Source organism: Uloborus diversus, unplaced genomic scaffold, assembly GCF_026930045.1.
Source record: "Uloborus diversus isolate 005 unplaced genomic scaffold, Udiv.v.3.1 scaffold_435, whole genome shotgun sequence".
Taxonomy (NCBI): Eukaryota; Metazoa; Arthropoda; class Arachnida; order Araneae; family Uloboridae; genus Uloborus; species Uloborus diversus.
Window position 1 is genome coordinate 37,400 of NW_026558610.1, and position 24,489 is coordinate 61,888.

At 33.1% G+C, this 24,489-nt stretch overlaps 1 protein-coding gene across 1 annotated transcript; it reads right to left on the reverse strand.

The window, feature by feature from the left end:
• Positions 1–823: 823 nt before the first annotated feature.
• On the reverse strand, positions 824–23,945 carry LOC129233465 (exosome complex component RRP40-like). Its single transcript, XM_054867489.1, has 4 exons — positions 23,664–23,945; positions 14,751–14,900; positions 12,308–12,459; positions 824–1,060 (listed from the first exon to the last, which is right to left on the reverse strand). Exons 1-4 carry the CDS (start codon positions 23,853–23,855, stop codon positions 850–852), a joined length of 705 nt encoding a protein of 234 aa, XP_054723464.1. The 5' UTR covers positions 23,856–23,945; the 3' UTR covers positions 824–849.
• Positions 23,946–24,489: the final 544 nt, after the last annotated feature.

Sequence of the window (24,489 nt, forward strand, 5' to 3'; positions counted from 1 at the left end):
TTAGAGCATTCAATACGGAATTGATTTCCTCTACCGGCATCTCTCCAAGAAGTATCACAATATCTTCATGAAAAATGGTATAATATTCCTTTAAACACTACTTAGCAACAAGTAATCAATTCTTTGGTGACAAGGCTAGTAAGCAGACTTTCAAATTTAAAATATGATGCCAGATTTAAAAGGCTTAATATACATAGATTGGAGCAAAGGAAAGCTAGAGGGGCCTTGATTCAATTGTTTAAATTTATCAAAATGAAAGATTTTTATTTGTTAAATTTTTGAACAAAAAACAGAACGAGGCGCCATTATTTTAAACTATTCAAACCCAGAAATTAGGAAAAATTACTACTTTAGTAGGTTGTGGGCATTTGGAACAACCTACCAGAAGAGGTTGTAATGAACAAGGGAATAGATAGCTTTAAGAGGGCCATTGATCTTCATTGGGGACTAATGAATTGACTAGCATCAGCCTAGCTGGACCTACAGCCTGTTACTGTTCATTACATTAGCGTTTGTTTTTGAATCCAAGTTGTATTACATATTGTAGTACATATTGTAGTTGTATTGTGTCATATGCAATCCTAATAAAGAATTCTTGACAATTCTAAGATGTTTTCAATTTTCATTGTTTGGATTACCTGTATATAGTTATTGTATTTTATATCGTTGCCTCAGAGCAACAGTAAGATATCTTAGTGTTATTTCTGGGATTAGATATCTTACTGTTGCTCTGAGGCTACAATATATATTACAAATGATTTGCAAATACAATAGCAATAATAGTATAAAAAATGTCAAATAAAAGTAATCATAATTCATTAAAACCAGAATTTATTAAATTTCCTTCATTTATGTTACATTTACTTTATTAATACCATCACACATGAGTTCTATTTCTTTCTCTGTAGCATATTCAAGGACGCTGATTGCCTGCACAAGTACCAATGTCTTGTGTAGGGACACAGACTTAATCCATATTATACCATTCAGTCCAATAGCGATTTCGAACGGAACATTTTGGGAAAGTCTTTTAAGTATGGGAGAATTTGGCACTAATAATCTGAAAAATCAAAGAAAAGAATGAAAAAATATCAAATACAATATGATGAGAATATATTTGACTGTATTAATCACTGTTAATGAATGACCTTATGAGAAATTTGCTCATAACAAGCCCTGATTTTATGAGAACCCAGATTTAACAAGAAAATCAGAAGTACTTGATTGAGGCAATATGAAGTCTATACTGCCGTGTGCAGGTAAACTGCAGTATCTGCAGAAATGAGTTTTCGAGATATTTAAAGAAACGCGTTTTAGATTCAATACTAAAAATAGGGACATTAGACGTCTAGAATTAGACGTCTTTTTCACGCCTTTTTTCAGAGGAAACTAAATAAGCGAATTTGTACAATAAAGATAACGTACAATAGATGAAAAAAACGCAAAAAAATGAAAAAATTGCAGTTACTGCCCTTTATCTGCACACGGCAGTATAGGCAGTAAACACTTTGCTATCACCCCCAAAGCAGAATTACAACTAAATTTGTGACGTACCTCGCAGAACAGATGCCTGAGCTGCAGAACAACTCTGCTCACAAATGAGAATGAGAAAGGAAATTGCAGAAATTTTCAGCAGAAATTCTAGAAATTTCTGTAGAATTTCTGCAGGAACGGCAGATCTCTGTAGAAACTGCAGACATTCTGCAAATATCTTCCAACTAAAGTTGTAATTCTGTAGAATTTCGGCAGATTTCTTCAAATTAGAAGAAAATCTGGAATTTTCCCAAATTACGCCTATTTGGTAAAGCAAAAAGCGAGCGCAAAATGTTGCAATTCCATGGGTCATTTGCAGAAACTCTAGATTTACTTGGGGCTTAAAGAAATCTGCAAAAACTTGTGCAACATTAATATTTCTGCAGAAAATCATCTTTGACTGCCAACACCTGCTTTATGTCCTTAATGGCCATACCGAATGAGGTTTTTCCGGCTTTTACCAGACTTCTAGCTTTCTATATTTGTTTTGCAAAGCTTTCCTACTTGTTTCACTTTTTCAGACCTCAGAGAGATCCTATATTTCTTATAAATATGAAACAATTCAGATTTTTTTTTTTTTTTTTTTGATTTTTGGTTCCTTTTCCTTATTTTTCACGAATTGATTTTTATCCACCACAATTTCTGCCATAAACACATATGTTTCAAAAACATGCCAACATTGAAAGACGTGTCTCAATGAAAATTGCGTGTCTTGCTTGAGATTTCAATCCCTTTGCATCCTGAATATATTTCAATTATTTAAAAACTTTTGAGGTATTTTATTACATGCTGCCGTAGCTCGACTCATTTATTATAGGGCTATTCCATAGTAACAGACTAACAATCATAGAAGATAAATAAGCTTAATTTTTTATAAAAATATATTTTTTTGCAAATTAAACATGGTTACAGTTATTACATGACTTCAGAAGATAAAAAAAATGGTTTCATTATGAATAATCATAAAATATATTAAAATAATGAACAAAAATATGCCATTGTAACAGATTAACAGGAATTACCCTGATTTTTAGATACCTTATTGATTTTGTCCATTTCTTATAAAATAACTTCTAACTTATTATAAGAAAAGTGTATTTCTTTTAAGTGGGAGTAGATAAATAATATTTTCAGAAAAGTTTTTTTCTGGAACATTGTTAATTAGTGAAAAAATCAATTCTTACCTGTAACAGACCAACATCAAATTTGTAACAGACAAACAAGTAATCACAAGAAAAAGAGCTATCCAGATTATAATAGATTTATTGACTTGAATGCTAGTAAAACGAAAGTTAATGAGTTAAATTTAAAGATTATACATCTTTAAACAATTTGAAAAAGTCATTTGACACCTGGAGTTGAATTGGGGCTCGTCTAAAAAGCCAACAATCGAATCGCGGTCAACATGGGAAATATCTTCCTTTTCTGGAAAAATAAAAGTATTGTTACCACTTTTTTAACAAAAGTAATAACCGAACGAGAGTCATCAATTACATTGGTTACTTGTCCAATAAAATCCTTTGTCCGAGAAGAATTTTCGTGCGAGAATCGGACCACAACCCAACATCCAAGACTAACTTTCTTTGTCTTTTTAGTTTCCAAATTACAATTGACCTGTTTCAAAACATCAGAACAGGGAACTTTAAAACTGAAAGTTGTACCTTTAATTTTAGAAATTTTTCTTACTTCTACTATACCTTTCTGAATAGTGCGAACACAATGTATTTTGTGTGTTTCTGGTATTGGCAATACATTCTGGAATTTTAAATCTAAATCTGGTATACAGTTCTCAATTTCAGATTTTCTAACAAACATGATGATGGTTTTTACAAGATTCCGGGCGGCATTTGCAAATTCTTCAGCATTCTGAATTATAACTTTTCTTGATTTAATTTGAATCCATACAAGGTGCTTAATTATGCCACCAATCCCATCGACGGCCCCTTTGCCATGGGAGGTTGCAAAAAAGTTCCAGTGAACTTGAACCCCTATTTCATCTTGAAAGTAAGTCATGTTAAATAGTGTGTATTTTTGTTTAAAATGCTGACTGGCACCGTCAGAAAATATCTCCACTTGCTTCACTGTAGGGTTTTCATTTTTGAAACTTTCAATAATTTTTTTTATAAAAACATGTACAGCATATTTGTCATGGTTCAAATAGTCCGAAATCATGGCGTAAGAATGGGACTTATTTTTGAACCATATCACACATGTGAAGATTGTAACTTGATTTTTGGCCCAGTGAGCACTTTGCACTTCATCTTGGTGCGATATCGTGAAATTTTCCGCAAAATCAATCTGCATCAAAATAGAATCATCTTTTCTTAACTTTTGAAGCATGTTGAAATATTTATGCTGCTCATCTTTAATATAACTATGCTTTGTGTATGTAGGAAGTCTATTTAAAACTTTTTCAATGATTTCATCAGCTGTACCCTCATTTTTCACTTTTACAAGTCGTTTCTCTTCATTTAGACACCATTCATGCCAAGAAACATCAAAATCTTGCAAGTCTGTTTCGTTAGATATTTGCAGAACTTGAAGTAGACGCTCTTGTGTTGTGTGGCATGCAACACAATCCCCCATCATACATTTTTCATTTTCCACATTGCACACTAATTGGGAAATAATTTCATTCGGTTTCTGATATGGTGATAAATTTGACAAGCCTTCCAACAGGTAATTAAAATTGGCATGTATTTGACAAACACAAACGTTGCTAGGAGTTTCTGCCATTAACAAAACATTCTTGGGACGCAAATTAGCAAATGAAGATTTTCCTATTTTAAGTGTGGGGTTTTCTTTTTTATAAATTTGATATACTTCATTTAAAGTCATAAATAAGTGGCGTTTTTGAACCTTTGTAGTTAGATTTGTTTCACTATCAGTAATTTTAATAACATCCTTTTTTCCTGGTGCTTGGCGTGAAATGTCGTCACGACAATAAAATTTAGCAACGCTGTCTTTAATTTCTTTTGAAATAGCATTATGTGAAGTTTTCTGGCTTTCCTCATATAAAGGCTTAAACTTATGAGATATATGCTTCACTACTGCATTTCTTTTTCTGGGGCTTTTAGGCAACACATTTTTTACTCTAGAAACAGCACGTGAAAGTGCTGCAGGAGAGGCATATGCCTTCTGTTTATCATTTACTATGGTGTGCACTGATTCTTCACTCCTCGTCTTTCGCAGTTGTCTCATCGCTAATTTTGATTTTCTCCTGTCTTCTTCTATCTGCTTATTTGTTCTTAAACTTCTTTTAAGTGCATGTCTCTTTTTATCTTTTTGTTTCATTTTTTCTTTTTTTTCGTTATTCATTCGCTCTCTGTACTGTCTCATTCTTTCTTTAGCTGGAATCGGAGCCATCATAAATACTCTGAAAAATAAATTAAAATTTTAAGTTTAAAAAGAATTACAATAGATATATTCTATATTTATGCTACAAAATATTGAGTAGGAGGAACTGGATTAAACTTGTAAACTTAAATGTTGCTTGTAGATGTTAAAAATAAATAGATTTGCTCAGAACACATTTATTATTGGCAAGAAATATTTTTATAAAATATAATAATTATTTAAAAAATGTAGTTATGATAAAACTAAATATTTATCATAATTATATTTTATAATGTTAAAGCAATTTAAAATTTAAAATAAATTTAATTTAAGTTAGTCATCAGTTAGTCTGTTACACAGAAAATTGTTAGTCTGTGACACAATTGTTGTTAGTCTGTTACCATCATTTAAAAAAAAATATGGCTAACACAGCAGAAATACTGCAAGTTATAAGTATTTAAGCCAAAATGTAATACTTCTGAAAAATTTAAAGCTGATAAAATAAATAATTAATATTTTAAAATAATTATTTACATATTTTTGTAACAGACAAACATAATACATACCTTTAAAAAACAGCCAAGAATGGAGCTAAAAACTCCAACAACCTTCCAGAATGAACTTTCTCAGTCAAATGGAGGCAGTGGAATGTGGAAAATCAACTTCACTTTCCTTCTGAACCTGATTACAAACTGGTTTTGGGAAAGAAGAAAAGCAGTTCTCTGCCTGACTATTTTGAAAGTCAATGTGACCTTCAAAAGACTGGTTTCTGCATTTTTACTTTTCAGAATTTTGGAAAAGGCATAGCAAATCTTAAAAATATAGGTTTTAAGCTTTCAGAAAATATATATATATCACTTGATTAGCAAAAAAAGTAAATTACCAAAAAAGGTAACATTGGCTTGGAACTGCCCTATAGTATTTTAATAATTCATTTATTTATTAATATTACTTTAATTGATTGTTCATACTATGTAAAATTAACAAAAAAAAAAAAAAATTGCTCAACAGCCAGAATAGGAGTTTGATAAAATTTTACATGTTTGCTTTTTCTGTGTGTTTAATTTGGAGAATCTTACACGATTTAGGTTTTACAGCCTGTTCAAGTTTTGGAGAACTTATAGTGTTTACGATAAGCTAGTTTCAAAACATTTCAATGTACAATGCTAGAAGTACTTTCAGAACAATTTAGGTCAAATGATTTTACATTGCAGAATATAGCAAACTATTCTGCTTTAGGGGCTATCACACACCATGTAAATAATTTCCTCATGAAAGAAGCAACTCCTGACAGTTGGATCACTGCTGACACCCATTATAACGAGGTGCCGCTTTAAGGTGCAACGATCAGTAAGAACACCAATAGCCTTATTAATCCAATTTCTCTAAAAGCTCCTTTGCCCTAATACTAGGATAACCCCTGCTTAGCTCCTTAGCTTAACACTGCCTATTCAAGTTATGCCACTTACGATACTGTTTCGTCTAAAAATATGAAAAACAGCAGTCCTAATAAGATTCTTTAAAATCCCAATTGCTGGTTCAAGACTAACAAAAGGAGCATCATAACTTTTCCCAGCAAAGTCATCAGCTTTTTCACCTCCTTTGACTCTAGAGTGCCAGGTACCAACAGAGAGTGACCTTATTCAGGCTTGCACGAGTGCATGCAAAGCATATCATAACATTCCCAAATAATGTGGGATGTCATTGCAACCTTATTTAGGGCCTTTCAAGCAGTTTCAGTTGACTATCAGAGCAGATGGGAACATGTCTGCTCCTGTAGCCTTGATTCAAACAAACAACACAGCACATAAGGATGATATAAACCTCAGCATGAAACACAGTAGTAAACCTGCCCAAAGGACAAGCGTATTTGACACCATCACTGGGACAGAAAGCCCCGCCCTTGTGTTCTTGTTCATTTTAGGATGATTAGTATACTTGAAAGTGCAACTTTTACTATGATGTGATGGGAACATGTCTCCAGTCATGAAGGAAATATTACTTGATAAGGCGTATCAAAAGCATAGTCACTGCACATATCATTGGCAGGCAGGCAAGAAAAAGGATGCCCAAGTACACCCCCATCAAAGTTTTTCCAGGAAGGATGGACCTAGAATAGGACTTTCAGTGATAGCACTTTTGTCTCTTTGCACATGAAAACTCCAGCTTCAATTGTTATATAGACAGGACTGTTTTGTTTATTGCTCAGCTTCCAAGTTGTGGAAAAATATGGTGGTTTAGCAGTAGTAACACATACAGTATCTTGTCCCAACCCAGAAACAAAATTTTATTTTGCGCATTTTATTTAAAAGCATGTTTTGAGAGACATATTGTAATTTTTGCACAGAACCATATAAAAATGACTTCAGCATGAAACATTTGAATGGTATTGCCATTGAAGAAATCTTTTAATAATAACATGCTGAATTTTTCTGTGGCTGTCAAATTAAATAATTTTTCAATGAAAACTGATACATAGTTATGGTTATTGTACAGATAGCATTCTCGATTCTATTTTCTTTCTAGCATTGGTGAATAAATCAGTGCTACTGAACTGACGTCAGGGGCGATTGTATATAGTCGTTGTTTTAGCCTTACTGTTCACTGGTAGAGGAAAAGGGTAAAACGGGCACAGGTGTAAATATGGGCATCCCTCACTATTAGTTATGGCAGGTACTCAAGACTGGTGGCAAGGATTGTAGATGGAGCCATTTACTAATGTTAGATAGCAAAGGGCAGTTAGAAACATTTTTACAAATAGTGTGGATGCAGTGTGAGTTATCGTGCCAATTGGTCTTTTTCTGGACTGCAAACCTCTAAGAGGCATGTGAAATTATTTTCTTTTTATATTCTTATGTTTAGTTTAAAAAAATTTCAGTGATATCCAGAAAACGGAGATCTTAAGCTACTTTTGAAGCACACCTTTAGTCACACACGCTTTTACGCTAATATGTGAGGTCATCTTTCTTAGGTTTATTTGGTGTAAATATGGGCCCCCATTTAAAGGATGTCCATAATTTTACAACCTCTCTTTTTAAACAACTAAAATTATTTCTAAAGCGATGCAACTTGCATATTTTTGATGGAAAGTTCTTTGAAGACACTCTGGGAGAGGTTTAGGTGAAATATGTTATGTAGGCACACTTAAACTGAGTCTGGGCTGAAAGAGTCAGCTATGTTTAAGATTTCTGTAAATACTGTTTTTTGTCCTGTAACCATGGGTGCAAGTTTGGTGATGTGTTCAAGACGGAAAATATTTTAAGCCCCCCCCCCCATGCATGCAAGCTTAAGGAAAATGTATGTGTATAAATGTTGCAGATTTGAACTACGCTAGTTTTTGAAACTGTTTGATTTGAATTTCAATGCTTTGACTTTTCTAACAACATGAACCTTAGTTTAAATTGTAATATTTAAGCGTTTTGATATCATAGTTCCGAAAACCTAAAAACCGCACATAACGGAAGGTCTGGGGGCTCTCCTCCAGAAATTTTTTAAATTGAAGTCCAAAAACGCAATTGTAGGCTATTTTGGTAAATTTCAGGGAAAGGAGAGGTTCAGGGACTCTCTTACATCAGTTTCTTCAGTTTTAGTTGTAGTCCCAAAATCACAATATTGGGCGACCTCCAAAAATATTAGACAAAGAGGGGGGGGGGGGGGGGAGCTCTGGGCTTGGAAATTGAAGCTTTAAAAACGGACTTGTATTTCATCTTTCATAACGTTTACACGCCTTTTGACTGCATTATCGAAGGGATGGAGTTCCGGAGCTCTAATTCAGCAGTATTTTGAAATCGAAGTTCCAAAAACGCAATTTTAGACAATGATGGATAATGTTAGGGGTAAAAGCATTTGGGGCTCCCCTCCATTAGTTTTTTTGCCGATCGTAAACATTTTTATTGCAGCAATAAAGTCGCTTGGCATACAAAATTTTCACTTTTGCAACACAAATCAGTTCTGATCGTAAAGTTTACCCAAGGTAGAGCCAACAAACCAGAAAAGAAGGAAAGGTATGGGCGACTAATGATAATGAAGTGGCACCATTCCCCATGCAGTCTTCATTTGAAAAAGAATTATTTTATAATTCTTTTTTAGCAGGTGGTGAAATTAGCAATAAAAAATCGCTTCAGTGAAGTAGATATATTTTTTAAACGAGATACACTTTCCAATATTCATTAATTAAAAAAGCAATAGGAGAACTGAATACTCACACCTAGGAGGACCCCGAATCGCATCCCTCTTAAGGCACTCAAATATAACCTAAAGTGGTGTTTTAAATATTTCAGCATCTAAAAATTTTTGGAGGAGAACTCCCGAACCCCTTCTTCTGAGTTCACCACAAATGAGTTTTTTAATTTGAGTTTCTAATTTTTTTTTCTAGGAACAGAAAAGCCCCCTTACCTATATACATGACTTATGACCGCCTAAAAATCTCAATACTTTAATTTCAGAAACGTTTTGAAAGAAACTTCCTACTCCCTTGCCCCTTAAGTCATCCAAAGATAGACCAAAACAGAGTTTTTAAAATTTCTTCAGAAACTGAAATATTTCTGGCTGGGTGGCGGAATGCCCCCCTCTCCTTGTGTTTACTAAGGCAGTGTAAGTTTGTGTTTAAGATTTATTTTTCTGTTCCCCACATGGCCAATGACAACTCATAGTTTTAAGACTTCAATTTCGAAAATGTTTCAAGAAAGATCCCGAATTCCCTAACTCTTAACGCACTCAAAAACAGCCAAAACAGCATTTCAATACTTAAGCATAGAGAAATTTTTGGGGGAGAGAACCCCCCGAACTCTTTCCCCTAAGTTCACTAATTTTAACTTAAATTTGCGGTTCCCCCTTTTCATCACCGAAGTTTTAAGAATTTAAGTTCTAAAAATTATAGAGAGAAAGCCTTCAAATTCCCCCTTCTTAAGTCCCCCAAAGATTACCTAAAGCTTAGTTCTGAATACTGCAGCTTTGAATATTTTTCAGGGAAGGGGAACCCCGAACCCCAAGATGGTCTATAGTTGCACTTTTGAGACTCCAATTTCGGAATTTTGCCTAAAGACAGCCTAAAGTTTTAAGACTTCGATTACAAACATTTTTCAGGAGAGGGTCCCAAATTCTTTTTCTCTTAAGTCATTTAAATATAGCCTCAAATAGTTTTTAATACATTAGCTATAAAACATTTTCAAGTTAGAACACTGAAACCATTTCACAAAAATTCACCAAAAATTGCCAAAATTAGTGTTTTTAAGACTCCAGTTTACGAATTTTTTTTTAAAAGCTCCCCTTCCCCACTTTTACATCATTAAAGGTAGACTAAACATTTTTGACTTATAAATTTTTAAGAGTTTGCAGAAGAGAATCCCGAACCACTCCTAACTTCAAAAATGGTTTTTCTATATACTATTCTGGAGCTCTTGAGTGGCACCCCCCCCCTAGATTGTCCAAAATATAAATGTTTTAAAGACCTCAGTATCGTGGGTTAATTTGCAGACTTACCCTCTTTGCAAGAGCCGTGTTGTTTCGCAAACTCATGCTGCCATCGTTTTTTTCGTTTCCTCCTGCCCCCCCTATTTCCATTTTAGCGAGTTTTAGATTGAAAAAATTGGAATTTAGTGTTTCCTCAAGTCTTAGAAACATGTCAAAAATGAAGGAACAGTGGCCCATCGGTGTTTCAAACCAGCTTGAAATTTTACCGCTTCTTCCCAAAATTCCCATTTTCATTAAAATCTTCACAATCCCTGATTGCTCAAGTTTTACCTGGTATGTGGACGCCCTTTGCTGTGGTGAAAACATTTCATCCCGTCAGCAATCACTCTCAATCGGTGATTCAAATTCAACTCTAAGACAATTTAAGAGAGCACTTAATTTTAATTTATGCGTGTAAAGTTTGAAAAAAAAAACCCTCCACGAATGGAAAAAAAACTATAGGATGATTGAAAATAGCAAGAGAAAAGGCGATTAATTCGAAAAATCAAGGAGAATAGTGAGCAACTCTGCGGTCTGCAATGCAGTGAGTTAGAAATAACAGAGCTACCTGTAAAAAAGTCAAACGGCGCGAGTCTAAAAGCCACACCTTCTAAAGCAAGTTGCAAACAAAACAAGACTATGGCGGAAAATCGAGAGAATGTCGATGTAAAATTGTGGTTATGGAATGGTCTTGTAATTAAAGCATGTTTATCAAGCAATCAATTTTTCATTTTTAAGTAAAAACGGAAGGAAAATCTTCGAATTTCTTTCTGTCCCGACCTCCGTCTCGGAAATTTCGTCCAAGACGGAAATCCGTCCTGAGACGGAAGGTCTTGCACACATGCCTGTAATAAATACTCTACCATTTTGTGTAATTTTTTCCCATTTTAAAAATATTTTTGATGGCTTTTTTGAACAGGACCCATTATTATGCTCCTTTTTTTCTGGTGCTCTTTTTTATTAGTTTTTTTGTAAATCATGGTTTTTGTAATGAAATATATATAAATCATTGCTTTGCCTTCTCCCATTTAGGATACTTGTTATAGTTGTTAACACAGGGCCAGATTTAGGGGAGGGCAGGCGGGGCTACTGCCCCGGGGCCTCCACAACAAAGGGACCCCCACAATAAAATTTTTATAAAATATCCTAACTTTCACGGGTCAAAAATATCGGACATATACATATATATCAAAATATTCGGATATATATCAAAGTATCGGATATTTTCGAAAATATGATGATCTTTTTGAACCCTGAAATTAGTGACATCTTTTTTACTTCCTTTTATAAAAAAGGAAGTACTATATTTGCAAAAAAAAATTTCACTCAAAAATCGACCTTAATTTCTATTTTGCTCATCCCCAAATGAATATTGAGTTTTTTTTTTCCGGCTCGACCACACGTGGATAAGTGCCTAAGAACGTATAGACACGTGAAATAACCATTTTGACGATTCCCGAGTTAATTACAAGTTTTCTCGTGACGTCTGTATGTATGTATGTGCTTGGGTGCGTATGTATGTTGCGTAACTCAAGAACAGAATGTCCTAGTAAGTGGAAATTTGGTATGTAGACTCCTAGTGGGGTCTTGCTGTGCACCTATCTTTTTGGTTGCATTCGGATGCTCCAAAGGGGGTCTTTTGCCCCTTTTTTGGGGGGAAATCATTGTTAATTTCTATGTAAACTCATGGTGTTATAATTTGGCAGACACTTGGCGATATATCGCCAATCTTTTGGTCGCCAAGTTTTATCACCAACTAATTTGGCGATTTTTTTTTTTTTAAATCTGGTTTCAATTTGGCCACTGTGGGTGATATTTAGAGAGTAAACTATTGAATCACATTAAAACTGCCAATAATGAGAAAATGGCATTAAAGTGTAGTAAAAGGGAGTCATGTAATGCACACATCAGCTCGTTTTTACATAAACTCATAATAAACATGAAACTAAGAAGTAGAATTACACTTAGTAGGAAAAAACATATTTACTTTCTGCAGTATTCAAGAGAGACTGGGAACATGAACCCATCTGATGGAAGAACTCCAAGACCTGCACTTTTGCCATAACTATTAATGCACACTAATTCAGGTTCCATGTCTCGGCAAGCCACAATAATTTTACCATATATTATATCACCAATCTAAAATGAAAAACAGAACACTTAAAGTAACAATGTAGAACAAAATATAATTACAAAATGTATTTCAATCAATGGGGAACATAAACTTTCTTCTATAGGTTTCCAGAATCATTCTGGAAATTACTTGCAGAGTGTAATTTAACACACATCTACAACAAATGATATGTGCTTAAAGTAAAAAAACAATTACAATCAAGTAAAATGTTTTCAGAGATAGGTAGTCTTATTTTAAACTGTTCTAACAGTAGTTAATTTTGCTGCAATTACAATTGCTCAAGCAGTAGACAAAAAGTTGGAGTTAATACTATCTTTACAGTAAAATAAATCGTTGCAGCTGAGGAAAATTACCCTCCGTGAAGCAAATAATGAATTAATCTGTGATGTGTCAACAGACTGTACTTGGCCTTATATGCCAAATAAATATTGCGAAGATGTTTTTAATTCTCTGCACAACATGGCTCACCCTGGTGCAGCAAAATGCAACATGCTCAGGTCAGAATTTATTTGGCTTAGAATGTTATTAGATATTGCCAAATGGAGCAAATATGGCATATAATGCCAAAAGACTAAGATACATCGACACACAAAAGCACCTCTATCAAAATTTCATGAGCCCTACAACAGGTTTAGATTTTATTGGTCCTACTCTTCCATCCAATAGTTATTCCTACAGCCGAGTCTGTTGCTTTTTCACATGTGGAGGGTTTCAACTACAGTTGCTTTTTTGCAAAATGCGAAAACACTCTAAAGTATGAAAATGAAGCAAGATATTTTTGCTTTTATGCTCAAAAAAGGAAAAATGAAACAAAATCCGAGAGATAAAGCAAGTATGGAGACATTGAACTTCATCTTTTTATAAATCTTCAGCTGACATGCTTAAATTACCATTAAGCTCAACAATACTTTGTCTTAATAAACATTATGTTTCTCCCCCAATTATTACAATATTATTGTTTTAAACTTGTACCATTCTAAGTTTTCATTTCAAATTTTAAAGAAATATTAGCTAATCTGTATTTATTTTTTTAAAGATGGCATGACTGAATTTTGAATTTTGCTTTAAACTGAAAATGAAACACGTAGATGATGAAAACGATATGTAAATGCAACCATGGTATGGTGATAACCTTTGACATTTTAGCATTTTCCTAAAGCTTTTTTCCCTATTTTAGCTTTTTCGCTAAGGAACGTTTGAACTCAACTTAAACCCTGCGCATGTGTCACATTACCTACTTTTATAAGACCTTTGGCACATTAATTTATGCAATAGGCAATTATTATATTTCAATTAAGATGTATAATTATAAAACGTTAACTTTACTCCGAGAACCTAATTCTTCTACTTGCATTTTATATCTCGCTCTGTATGATGCAAATTGCGAGTTAAGTTGTTAATATTATACACGCCTTTTCTTTATTTATTTTAATTAACATATTAATAATTTTAAAAGTTCACTAAAAGTCTGAATTATTATTTGCAATGCCAAAGAGTTTTTATTAGCCTGCCATACCTTGATGTTTTAGCAGGTATTGATAGAGCTTTATATTTTTCCGCCTAAATTGATGTGGTTGAAGATCTGAGTGGAAAGAATAAGAAATCAAGAAAGAGCAGGGACTGAAAAGTATGCGAAATATAGTATAGGAAAATATAGGAGCATAAGAGCACTGCAAAGCCAGCACATGTCTCATAAACGTATTGCTATAAACAATCTTTTTACTTTAATCACAATGTGTGATGTCAAACTTCTAGTAACTACATAATTTTGCAACTAAAATTAAGCAAATAAAACAAATGACATAAAATAAAATAAAATGCACAAATTCAAGCTAGCTGATAGCATATGTTTGAATGGGGCTTTAACATAAAATAAATAAATACTTAAAAGGTGCAAAAGGATTGCAATCTCAAATTTTGCATCCAGTTTTTGGTGAAGCACAAGCTTAATGTTGACAAGTCTTCCAACACAGATTGTTCACCATAATAGTAGCTATGAATTGTTCAAATTCATTTTAGTGAAATTATTTTAATTAAATGATTTTTTAATGCCAAATTTTTCCGTCTGAAAAAAAGATCCAAAGAGAGATGGGGGAGGGGGGGGGGAGTCCTAAAAAATCCCATCTTTGAGGGGAAAAAATCTATTTTTGGAGTACACTAATAAAATCGGAGTATTTGGGAAACTATGATACTGCATTTACATGATTTAACACTTAATTTTAATTTTGTAATTAAGTTAAATTTTAATCATTTGGAAATACTACAATGAATCTTAAAGCTATCAAAGTAGGTATACCTTTATTAGTGGTTTGTTCCTCTTGGTAGCACCTTCAAAGCTTAATAAGTCAACAACAGCAGGTTCACTACTTCCAATATCAACTAATATTTCTTCTCCACCCTTTTTCACAACAGTTCCAATAACATTTTCTCCTCGTGTTGGTACATACTACAAAAAGAACACAACAATAATGAATTGTGAAATATGATAATTGCATATGTTTTCTTCCTTTATATTTTAACTAATAAAAATTTTATTCAAGACAAATATAGAAAACATTTTTAAGCCCCATGCAGTTTATTTTTTAATCTGATGTGTAACCCACACTAGTTCCTTTTACGTCTATTAAACTATCAGTGGTTTTTAATAACTGAAAGGAAAGGCTGCATTATCTTTTTAGACAATTTCCTACCCTATAAAAAGTAGGGTACACATAGAGAATAGTACTTTTAAAAGTAAAAAAAAGTGATGTTATTAGCATCTGTGTTCTAAAATTGTATATAATCTTTACAGAATGTGTTTAAAGAACAAAAATACAATATAATAGTGACTTAGAGTGAGCAAGAAAAGTTGAAATAATTACGCCCCTTGTTTGTTATGAATCAATGCAAAAAAAGTGTTTTATAGAGATTCATTTTCCGAACATAATTTTATCCAATTTTAACGCAATTGAATGGATATCTCCTTAAATATTGGCAAACTGAAACCATATTTGAACCCTCCTCCCCCCCCCCTTTTTTTTCAATCTTATCACCAAGTTGATGATCAAAAGTTTGCCAACATATCGCCAAGTTATCCCAAAAATTTTAATACCTAGTCAAAATAATTTAAAATAATACACAAAAATGGTTAGAAACTGGTAATGTTTCAAACTTGTTTTTTGCAAGCAATGTTAAGGAAAAAAATGCTTTCTAATGCAGAGAACAATTGAGTTTGAAATATATTAAGTGTTATTATATAGTTTAATATGTAGGTTTCCATCACATATTAATCATTCATTTTCTTAAGTTCGAATATTCTCATAGAATAGCAAAATTAGTGTATTACTTCCCCATTAAAGTTTAACTCTGATTATGAAATGTTGTTTAACAGTTTAAACCCAAGTCAGTGAGGTTTTTTTTTTTTTTTTTTTTTTAATTTTGTTGTTCAGTTTTCTTATGCTTTGCATTCATAGCTTTAAGTAAAGAAGCATTTTACTTAATTGTACGAACTTAACATTTTGATGCAGCAAATGGATTGCCTGGACAGGAGGTCCCATTAGGTCACAGTGACGTCCCAAAAATTTACTCATTGAGCAAATCTTTGTTGGACTAGTAATTGAAGGGTCCCTGGCTCAATGCCAGCTGCTCGAAGATATTCCATGTTCATTAATGGTGACTGGGGTGCATTAAATATGTCATGGCCACAAAGTTGTCCAAGTGAATTGATACCACTGGAGTTGCTAGATCCTGGATTATTTGGTTTCTAATCTGGATAAAAAGAACAGAGCTGACCCTAAGGCTATGTAAAGTGTCTTGATAACGCTGGGCATTGATGGAGTTTCCTCCTTTCAGGAACTCTACAAGCAAAGCCTCCCCCTGAGTATACCCTTGTGGTCAAAAAAGGACATGTTCCGTGTGGACGATAACTTGCGTGACCACCTTCTCTTCGCGTTAAATCACCGTCACTGTGTAACATTGCGAATGGTCTTTCTACCAATAGATGGTGACTCCATACATGCAGTTAGGTGGCATCGTCTAATGTCTAACGTGAAGTTAGACACACTGACCTGTTTCATTTAAATGAACCTTATACATGTTGTTTTCAAACTATTCACCATACCCTCATTCATCCAGTCTTGAACTGTTGCCACTTCTTGTCTTCCCAAAAATGTAACATCAGTTAATTTTCTTAAAAAATATTTTTGGGTAAATGGCAAAGCGTCTGCATCTTACTGTATGCTTTAGAGATATATGTTTCGAATCTTTTGAATGGTCACAACATTTTGCAAGAAATTCTTTGACTTAATGAACAATATAGTATTCGTATATTATAGTATCGTAGTATTTATATTTCCTGGACACTGAAAAGAAAATACCGAGACAGTAAAGGATCCTTGTTTCAAACTTGAAATTTACTAAAGAAAATGTATGAGTTTCTAGAACAAAAATGTATTTTAGTAAACGTGATATCAAACATTTGCTTTTTGAAATATTCTTTAGAAATGTAGTTGCAGTTACTAACTGTACCCAGAAGCGAAAAATAATTTTTTACACCTAATCATTAATATTGGATAGCATATACCCAGTGGTTGGAAAAAACTAATATTTTTTTTGGAGCGAACTACAACTACAACTACTTTGTTACAAATGTAGTTAACTACAACTACTTTTTTCAAAACGTAGCAACTACAAACTACTTCTGAAATGTAGTCGCTACTTCGCTACTTTCCAAAAAATAAGTAAATACATAGCATACACAATAGGCTGTCCCTCAAAAAATGAAAGTCAATTTTTCAAATTGCATATACTCTTGTAATTTTCCTCTTGTGTAAAAACAATCGTGAAAATAAATTACTTTTAAATTAAAAAAAAACACCTTCAAAAAATACCCAGGAACTAAAAAGCAAAAAATAACTGATTACACTTATATTCTATTTCCTACCCAAACATAGAAATGAAATTTATTTTAATTAAATGAAATTCCAGTACAAAAATCAACTGAACTAAACACCAAATTATAAAATAAACACTAATTTAAATTGCTATACGATGAATTATTTTAAATACCTAACTAGTTATATACGATCTCTTAATTTTTAATAACCTTTTGAAGTCGGGGCCACCTATAAACAACTACATAACGCAACTGACAGCCCACCGAATCCTGAATTAAACACTAATTTAACTATGCGCGAAATTAGTCTTTAAAACTAAACCTACTCAGTTACGTTAGGTAGTAGTTTAAAGGAGGCCCTGATTTCAAAAGATTATTAAAAATTAAGAGATCGTATATAACTAGTTAGGTATTTAAAATAATTCATTGTGTAGCAATTTAAATCAGTGTTTATTTTATAATTCGATGTTTAGTTCAGTTGATTTTTCTACTGGAATTGTAAAATAAATTTCATTTCTATGTTTAGGTAGGAAATAGAATGTAAGTGTAATCAGTTATTTTTTGCTTTTTAGTTCCTGGGTATTTTTTGAAGGCGGGTTTTTTTTAAATTTAAAAGTAATTTATTTTTTGCTTGTTAGTGGTGTAAATAACATGGCGAGCGTCTCGGAGACTTTCGAGGACTGTGTAGAAAGTCTTTTGTAAATGCGTAACTAATTACAAAAAAAAAAAAATTGTCTTCATCATTAGTTGTTCAACTTTATCAAAGTTTGCTTTCCGCAAGCAAATGCACGAGAAATAAAAAAAAAAAATAAATAAACAAAATCACTTTAAGTTTAAATTTGTAAAATTGAAAATTTTAGAATTGTAATATTGTAAATTGTAATTTATGTTTCACAATACGTGTCATGTAACTCATGATAAAAGTCGCATGTTTCTGCACATGGCCCCACTATACATGAAGTTTAAAAATTCCACTAGAATGAATTTCATGTTTGCTTCAGAGAATCCTGAATTCAAAATGTTCATTATCATTACTCTTAATAATATTTATTTTTAGTACTTTCTTTAACTATAGGTAAAGAAAGTATAAACCTTTGTTTTATGGCCTTTGTTTATCAATGGGTTTTATATTTAATTGTTTGTGAGGGAAATTGCATGACATTTATTGTTTTACCCTTAACTTTTCCCTAAAGAACAAATAGGGTAAATGGAAGAATTGGAACCTAAGTTAGATCACCCCTAAACAAAACCACCACTAAACAACAAGAAAAAAAAAAGGATAAAAACCGGTTCACTAAGTGAGACGATATACAAAGTTAATAAAGTACAAATCGATTTAAATGTGAGTATGATATTTGAAGAGTTCCCTCAATTTCATCAAACCTGAACTTGATGACCAATAGGCCGCCGAGGAAGTATACCGTTTCAAACAAAAAGAGAATTTTCCTTATCGATACAAGCAGGGGCGTCAGGGTTGGCCGAATTGGACCCAATTGGGTTGGACCCAATGGGTTTTTTCGAAAAAACCCATTATTTAACCCACTTTTGGGTTTTTCAAAATTTTCTGAGAAGTTTTTTAAAAAATTAATTAATTTAAATACTTTTACAATTTAAACTTCATTTTCATTTGTTCTTCACCACAGACAATGAACATAAAAAATGAATTTTGAACTTGAATAGTATTTCTTAACTCTTAACGGCATTAAAAAAATACTTCAGATTTTAAATAAATGTATTTAACTTTTTTCTTTAACTGGTCAATAAATAACTCAAATTATATTGACCAAGTCCTGTCAGTCTGATTTTCTCAATATTTGTAGATTGTACAGAGGAAACTAATTTTGTTAAAAGGCTTTCATGTGAATTATTTTCTGCTAACTAACACATCACAAATCTCGAATAAACACAAGGTATATTTTTTAGAAATAAACAGATTTTTCAAACGGTCGACAGAAAACAGAACAGGTACAGTATTTTCATTATCTTACGAAAAAGTTTAATATTTCTTACTCTGTACACAGAAATAGAAAAACATGCAACATACAGTTCAAAGAAATATCTTGATTAAGCTGGAATTCAGTAAAAAGAAATTTAAACTACTTGAGGTTCTACAGTAGTTTTACATAAAATAAAATACAATTAAGTAAAATGCAAAAAAAAAAAAAAAAATGTAGTAATTAAAAACGTACAATAGATTTTATCACTCGAGAAGTAACTTTACCTTAACTGTTGGTAATAATGAAAATTAAAAAATCTGAAACTTCACCATTCTTGGGTTTTTTTGTCTTTTATATCTCCAGAAAACGCTGAATTTTAACTAGTTTTCCAGCTTTTTTTACCCGAAGACAATTTTTACACATTGTCCATATACTTACGCTACAATATTCTATAAGTACCCCACATTTTTCCTAAAAAAAGACAAAAAAACGCACATTTCTTTTAAAAAAACCCAACTTTAGTTGGGTTTTTTTGGGTTTTATTTAAAAAACCCCAAAAAACCCTGGGTCCATGGGCTTTTTAAAAAAAACCCGGGTTTTTGCCAACCCTGAGGGGCGTGCATAGAAATTTTGGAGCCCATCATAAATGACTTTTCCGGACCCCTCTCCATACTGTTAACCCTATATTTCACCCTTAGTTATAAAAATATTGGGCCCCCTTTAGGCTTGGGCCCGGGCCAACAGGTGCCCCTCCACCCCCCTTTTCACGCCCCTCAGTACAGGTGTCTTCGAGTATTTATGGAACATTGTACAAAGGAAAAACAAATCCGACGAGTTCAGAACCTCCTCCTTTTTTTTTTGAAGCCTGCTAATTAATATAACCCTAATTTCAAATTGAACTGGCGGCATCGTGAAATAGTAAATCTAAAATATTGGTCAAACTTCAGAAATCATACACAGTTATAATGTATATTATTAAAGAATATAAATTAAATCGTGAAGGAGGGGTAGTCTGTATTCAATTCCCCCGCAATTGAACACTAAATATATTTAAAAACTGGAATATTAAATAAAGAACATTATATTTTAGTGCCTAAATAAAGTTATTTATTAGTAAATAAAATATTAAGGTAACTGATTCAACTATTAAAGCAGCAAAATATATTTAATTTACTGCTTTGCTACGCAGTAATAAATACATTAGTAACACCAACAATAAATTAGCAGGCAGCGCAGCGTTGCGAAAATTAATCATCCATGTGCCGCGAGAATTAAATATCGTTCAAGAGAAAGCCAAAACCTTAGGTGTGAAAATACACCGATCACAGCAAAACCACGTGACCGTGACGTATGAAATTTAAAGTTTTTTGGATTTCTCCGAGACCGCTTATCAGATCCAGACCAAGTTACAATGGGACCATCTGGGTAGTATACCCTTCCAAACAAAATTTTTTTTTTTTTCAAATCGGTCCAGTAGTGCTGGAATAATTCGAAAACATACATAAAAAGCCGCAATACGAAATCATAACCTCCTTTTTTGAAGTCGGTTAAAAAGTTCCATATAATTTGCACAACGGCAACCCGTGTCGACTTACACCTGAAAGTGTAAAACAGTACTTGTATGCAAGGCCAAATCGAAAAAAAAAACAAACTTTTTTTAGAAACTCGAAATTTATGTTGATAAAACGTTGCCCCTATACCCAACATCCCACATGTACCACAAGAACATTTAGTCAAATTAAAAAACATTTAGATATGCCACACTTGACCTAAACTTTATAATTTCATTTAAAAAATTGATTTTTTTTCAGTTATCTTTCAAAAAATTACATATAAATTTAAGTAGAATATCAAGTTCAAAAATTACTGGCAAACACATTTACAGATCAACAATTACAAACGAATAGTAAAAAATAATATATTTTAAATGAAAAATTTAACTCAACCTGAAAAAAATCCATATCTTTGAGTACTATGTGGGAGACTTAAAAATTGCAGGAAAACAAAAATTTCTATTTAATGCTAATTCCCTACTTTTCTGCTTTACTGTTTATATTTTTCAGCTTGATAATTTCGTAAAATCTTACATATCTGAAAATATGTATCAAAAACTTAATTTTTGAAGAAAATTATAAATGTTAGGCCACGTGTGGGATATCTAAATGGTTTTTAATTTGAATAAATATTTTTGTGGTGCATATGTGGGGTATAGGAGCAATGTTTTATCAACAGAAATTTTGAGTTTCTAAGAAAAACATTTTATTTTAATTTGACCTAGTACTACACAAGTGCTGGTTCACACTTTCAGACACAATCGGCACTTGTTGCCGTTGTTCAAATGATTTTTTTTTGATGTAAAATGATAAAATATAAGAAAGTGTGCGACTTGAAAAATCAGCTTTCAATTTTTTTTGGGGGCGGGACACCCTAATACACAAACACACCATAAGAGGATTGAACAAAAAAAAGATTGGAACAAATCTGATATACCCCCCTCTTGGCGACTTTTTCCTGTTGGCGCCAAAAAAGCGTCGCCAAGAAAACTATGTATGACGTCATATGTCATACATCGTTCTTAGCGATGCTTTTTTAGCGCCAACAGCAAAAATTCAAATTATGTCAGTAATTATTTAATGAAATTAATGCATTAATTTTTTTCCGTTGTTTCTCCGGGATACGAGCCCTCGGTCTCATAGTACTTTCGTAATGAGACCTCGGCTCGCCGGCCCTGCCTCGGTCTCATTACGAAAGTACTATGAGACCTCGGGCTCGCCAGGACCTCGCTGCCGCTCGGTCCGTTATCCCTCCGACTTTTAATATACATCACAGTCGGATATAAGTCACAGATCTCCTCCGTTCAGTATACAATAAAGTCACAGATTTTATGTGAAATTAACACCATTTTTGTGCTACAAAAATGCCAACCAGACCAAAATACAAACTACCAGAAACACACTAAAAACACAATAATTCAAAATATGTTCACTTACCTTTTTTACTTTTCTTTTACTTCCTCACGTGAGGCAGTGCACATATGTTCCGCTCTTAGGGAAATTATCCCATTTTTTATTATCATTACTTTACAAAAATATTTAAATTATGTTTGTTTTGACAAAAAAAAATTCATCTAGAACATAACATTTCATTCTTAAGTAAACCAATTTCCCTTAAAAATTCTAAAAAAAACCTCCTTATTTTCAATTAGTTTAAATATAAAAAATCTATTTAGGACTCCGGTACATCCAAACGTTGGACGACCTGACGAAAAAGAAAAAGAAGATTCATTCAAAAATTTCAATTGATACATTTGGACAACATCACAAACCGAACTCATAATTAAAATAGAAAATTCAACTAAATTAACATTAAAAAACAACAAGAAAAAGAATACTCTAAAATAAAGTTTGAATTGAAACTTTATTTTAGAGTATTCAACTTAAAATCTCCCTAAGAGCGGAACATATGAGCACCTACCTCCTACCACACAGACACGTGCTGCAAAAAGAGACTTCGAGAAACTACTTTCCAGCGTTCAAGTTGCAAAACCAGGGTTGCCAAGTTATTGCCTTATTGGCGATTTTCGTATCGAGCGAAAAATTAAAATCTCGCCAAGAGGGGGGCATATCAGAGGAGAGTCAAAAGATTGATAAATTAGCTCATCAGAAGACACTAAGAAAAATGTCCGTTATCATACTCTCATACACTGTAATGCTCGCATTTATTGTAAGTCCTACAGAACAGTTCAATTTCATCCTTTTCTATAACAGTTTCAGTAGCTTCTTTTTATTTGGTGAATACTGTCAAAAATTTAAGCCTCGCTAAAATATTTTTGTTTTTCAATCTTCGGTCTGTTCATGTAAAATTCACCAAATTTTCAACTCGCGAAATCACCAATATCTTCATTTTCACGAAAATAAGTGCTTTTTTCAATGTAAATATTGAGGAAATATAAAAATTACGACGGCAAACAAACTCAAGGCGTTGAACAGATAGCAGGTATGGCGTCAAAAACAAATACCTGAGGATAGCTCGAATTTTTATTAGTCTTATTTCTCATTGCATCTGCTGATGTACTTGTGTAAAATTTGCGACAACATTGATTTTTTTTTTCAGTTTATTTGAAAGTAGTTTCCAGAAATCGCTACAAACTACTATTTTTTTGTAGTTAACTACTCACTACAAAACTACAAAACTGTAGTGCGCTACACTACAAACTACTCAAAAATGTAGCTACTACAGTAGCGTCGCTGCTTCCAACCACTGCATTTACCCATTTGGCCCTGAATATTGCAGTATCACGACACGAGTACCTAATGTCAATTCAACACATGTACTTTAAGGTTATTTTCCAAGAAAGCTCATGTGTGTGTGACAGAACAGAAATACAAATGGGACATACCCTCATCTGGTGATTATCTACGTAAAATATTTTCGCTGAACTTCGCTTGATTACTCCGCATTTCATAGCAATAATCATTTCGCCATCTCTCCTAAGTCCAGGTCCAAAAATTATTTTATCATTTGTGTCAGAGTTTTTTAAATCAATCAATACATCTCCTGGCATAACAATACTGCCCACTTTTGCATCCATAGTTCTTAAATTCTTTTAGACTTCACAGTACACAAACTTATTCATTTCTCAGTGCGATTGTTTACAAAGTTAAAACAACAGTAACAGTTATACTTCTACTGACCAACCGCAACGAGGAGGACTATTTTCGGGTATGTTCGAATAGTGCAGAAAATGTACTGGAAATTTGGCCGTTTGTTTAAATTTTTATCTCTGCATTTTGAAACAGATGAGGTTTTCTTACAAAATTGATGGAACAAAGTTTTTTAATTGGTAGCAAGTTCTATCAACTATCAAAGGGACCTCTTGCCCTCAAACTACGAAGGACTGCCTCCAGGTGAAACAATACCTCCTGGGGGTGCAAGACCAAAAAGTTATTCGCATGGTTATTCGGCTCCTGGCCTGGTTCTAAATTCTCGAACTGTCTATAGATGGCATTACCATCTATTGTGTTGTCTTCTGAAGTGGTGGACGACGGTGGATCTTCGATCCAGCGAGGATCGAACCCGAGACCCTCCGGCCACAAGTCCATGCCTTACCGATCAGGCCACCACGGGCTTTTTTAGCAAGTTCAGGGTCGGACTGAGAATTCTCAACTCCAGCGCTCAAATACGCTACCTTGCGGTGATTTATAAAATTAAAGAAAAAGGTAAAA

What these genes read in the sequence shown, in the direction of transcription:
- LOC129233465 (XM_054867489.1), bottom strand. Translation starts at nt 23,855, where the DNA reads ATGGATGCAAAAGTGGGCAGTATTGTTATGCCAGGAGATGTATTGATT. An exon ending in TAGATAATCACCAGATGAGG is followed by an intron (nt 14,901 to 23,663) that starts GTATGTCCCATT and finishes TTCTTTTTGTAG; the next exon opens with TATGTACCAACACGAGGAGA. An exon ending in TCTCTTGAATACTGCAGAAA is followed by an intron (nt 1,061 to 12,307) that starts GTAAATATGTTT and finishes TTGATTTTTCAG; the next exon opens with ATTATTAGTGCCAAATTCTC.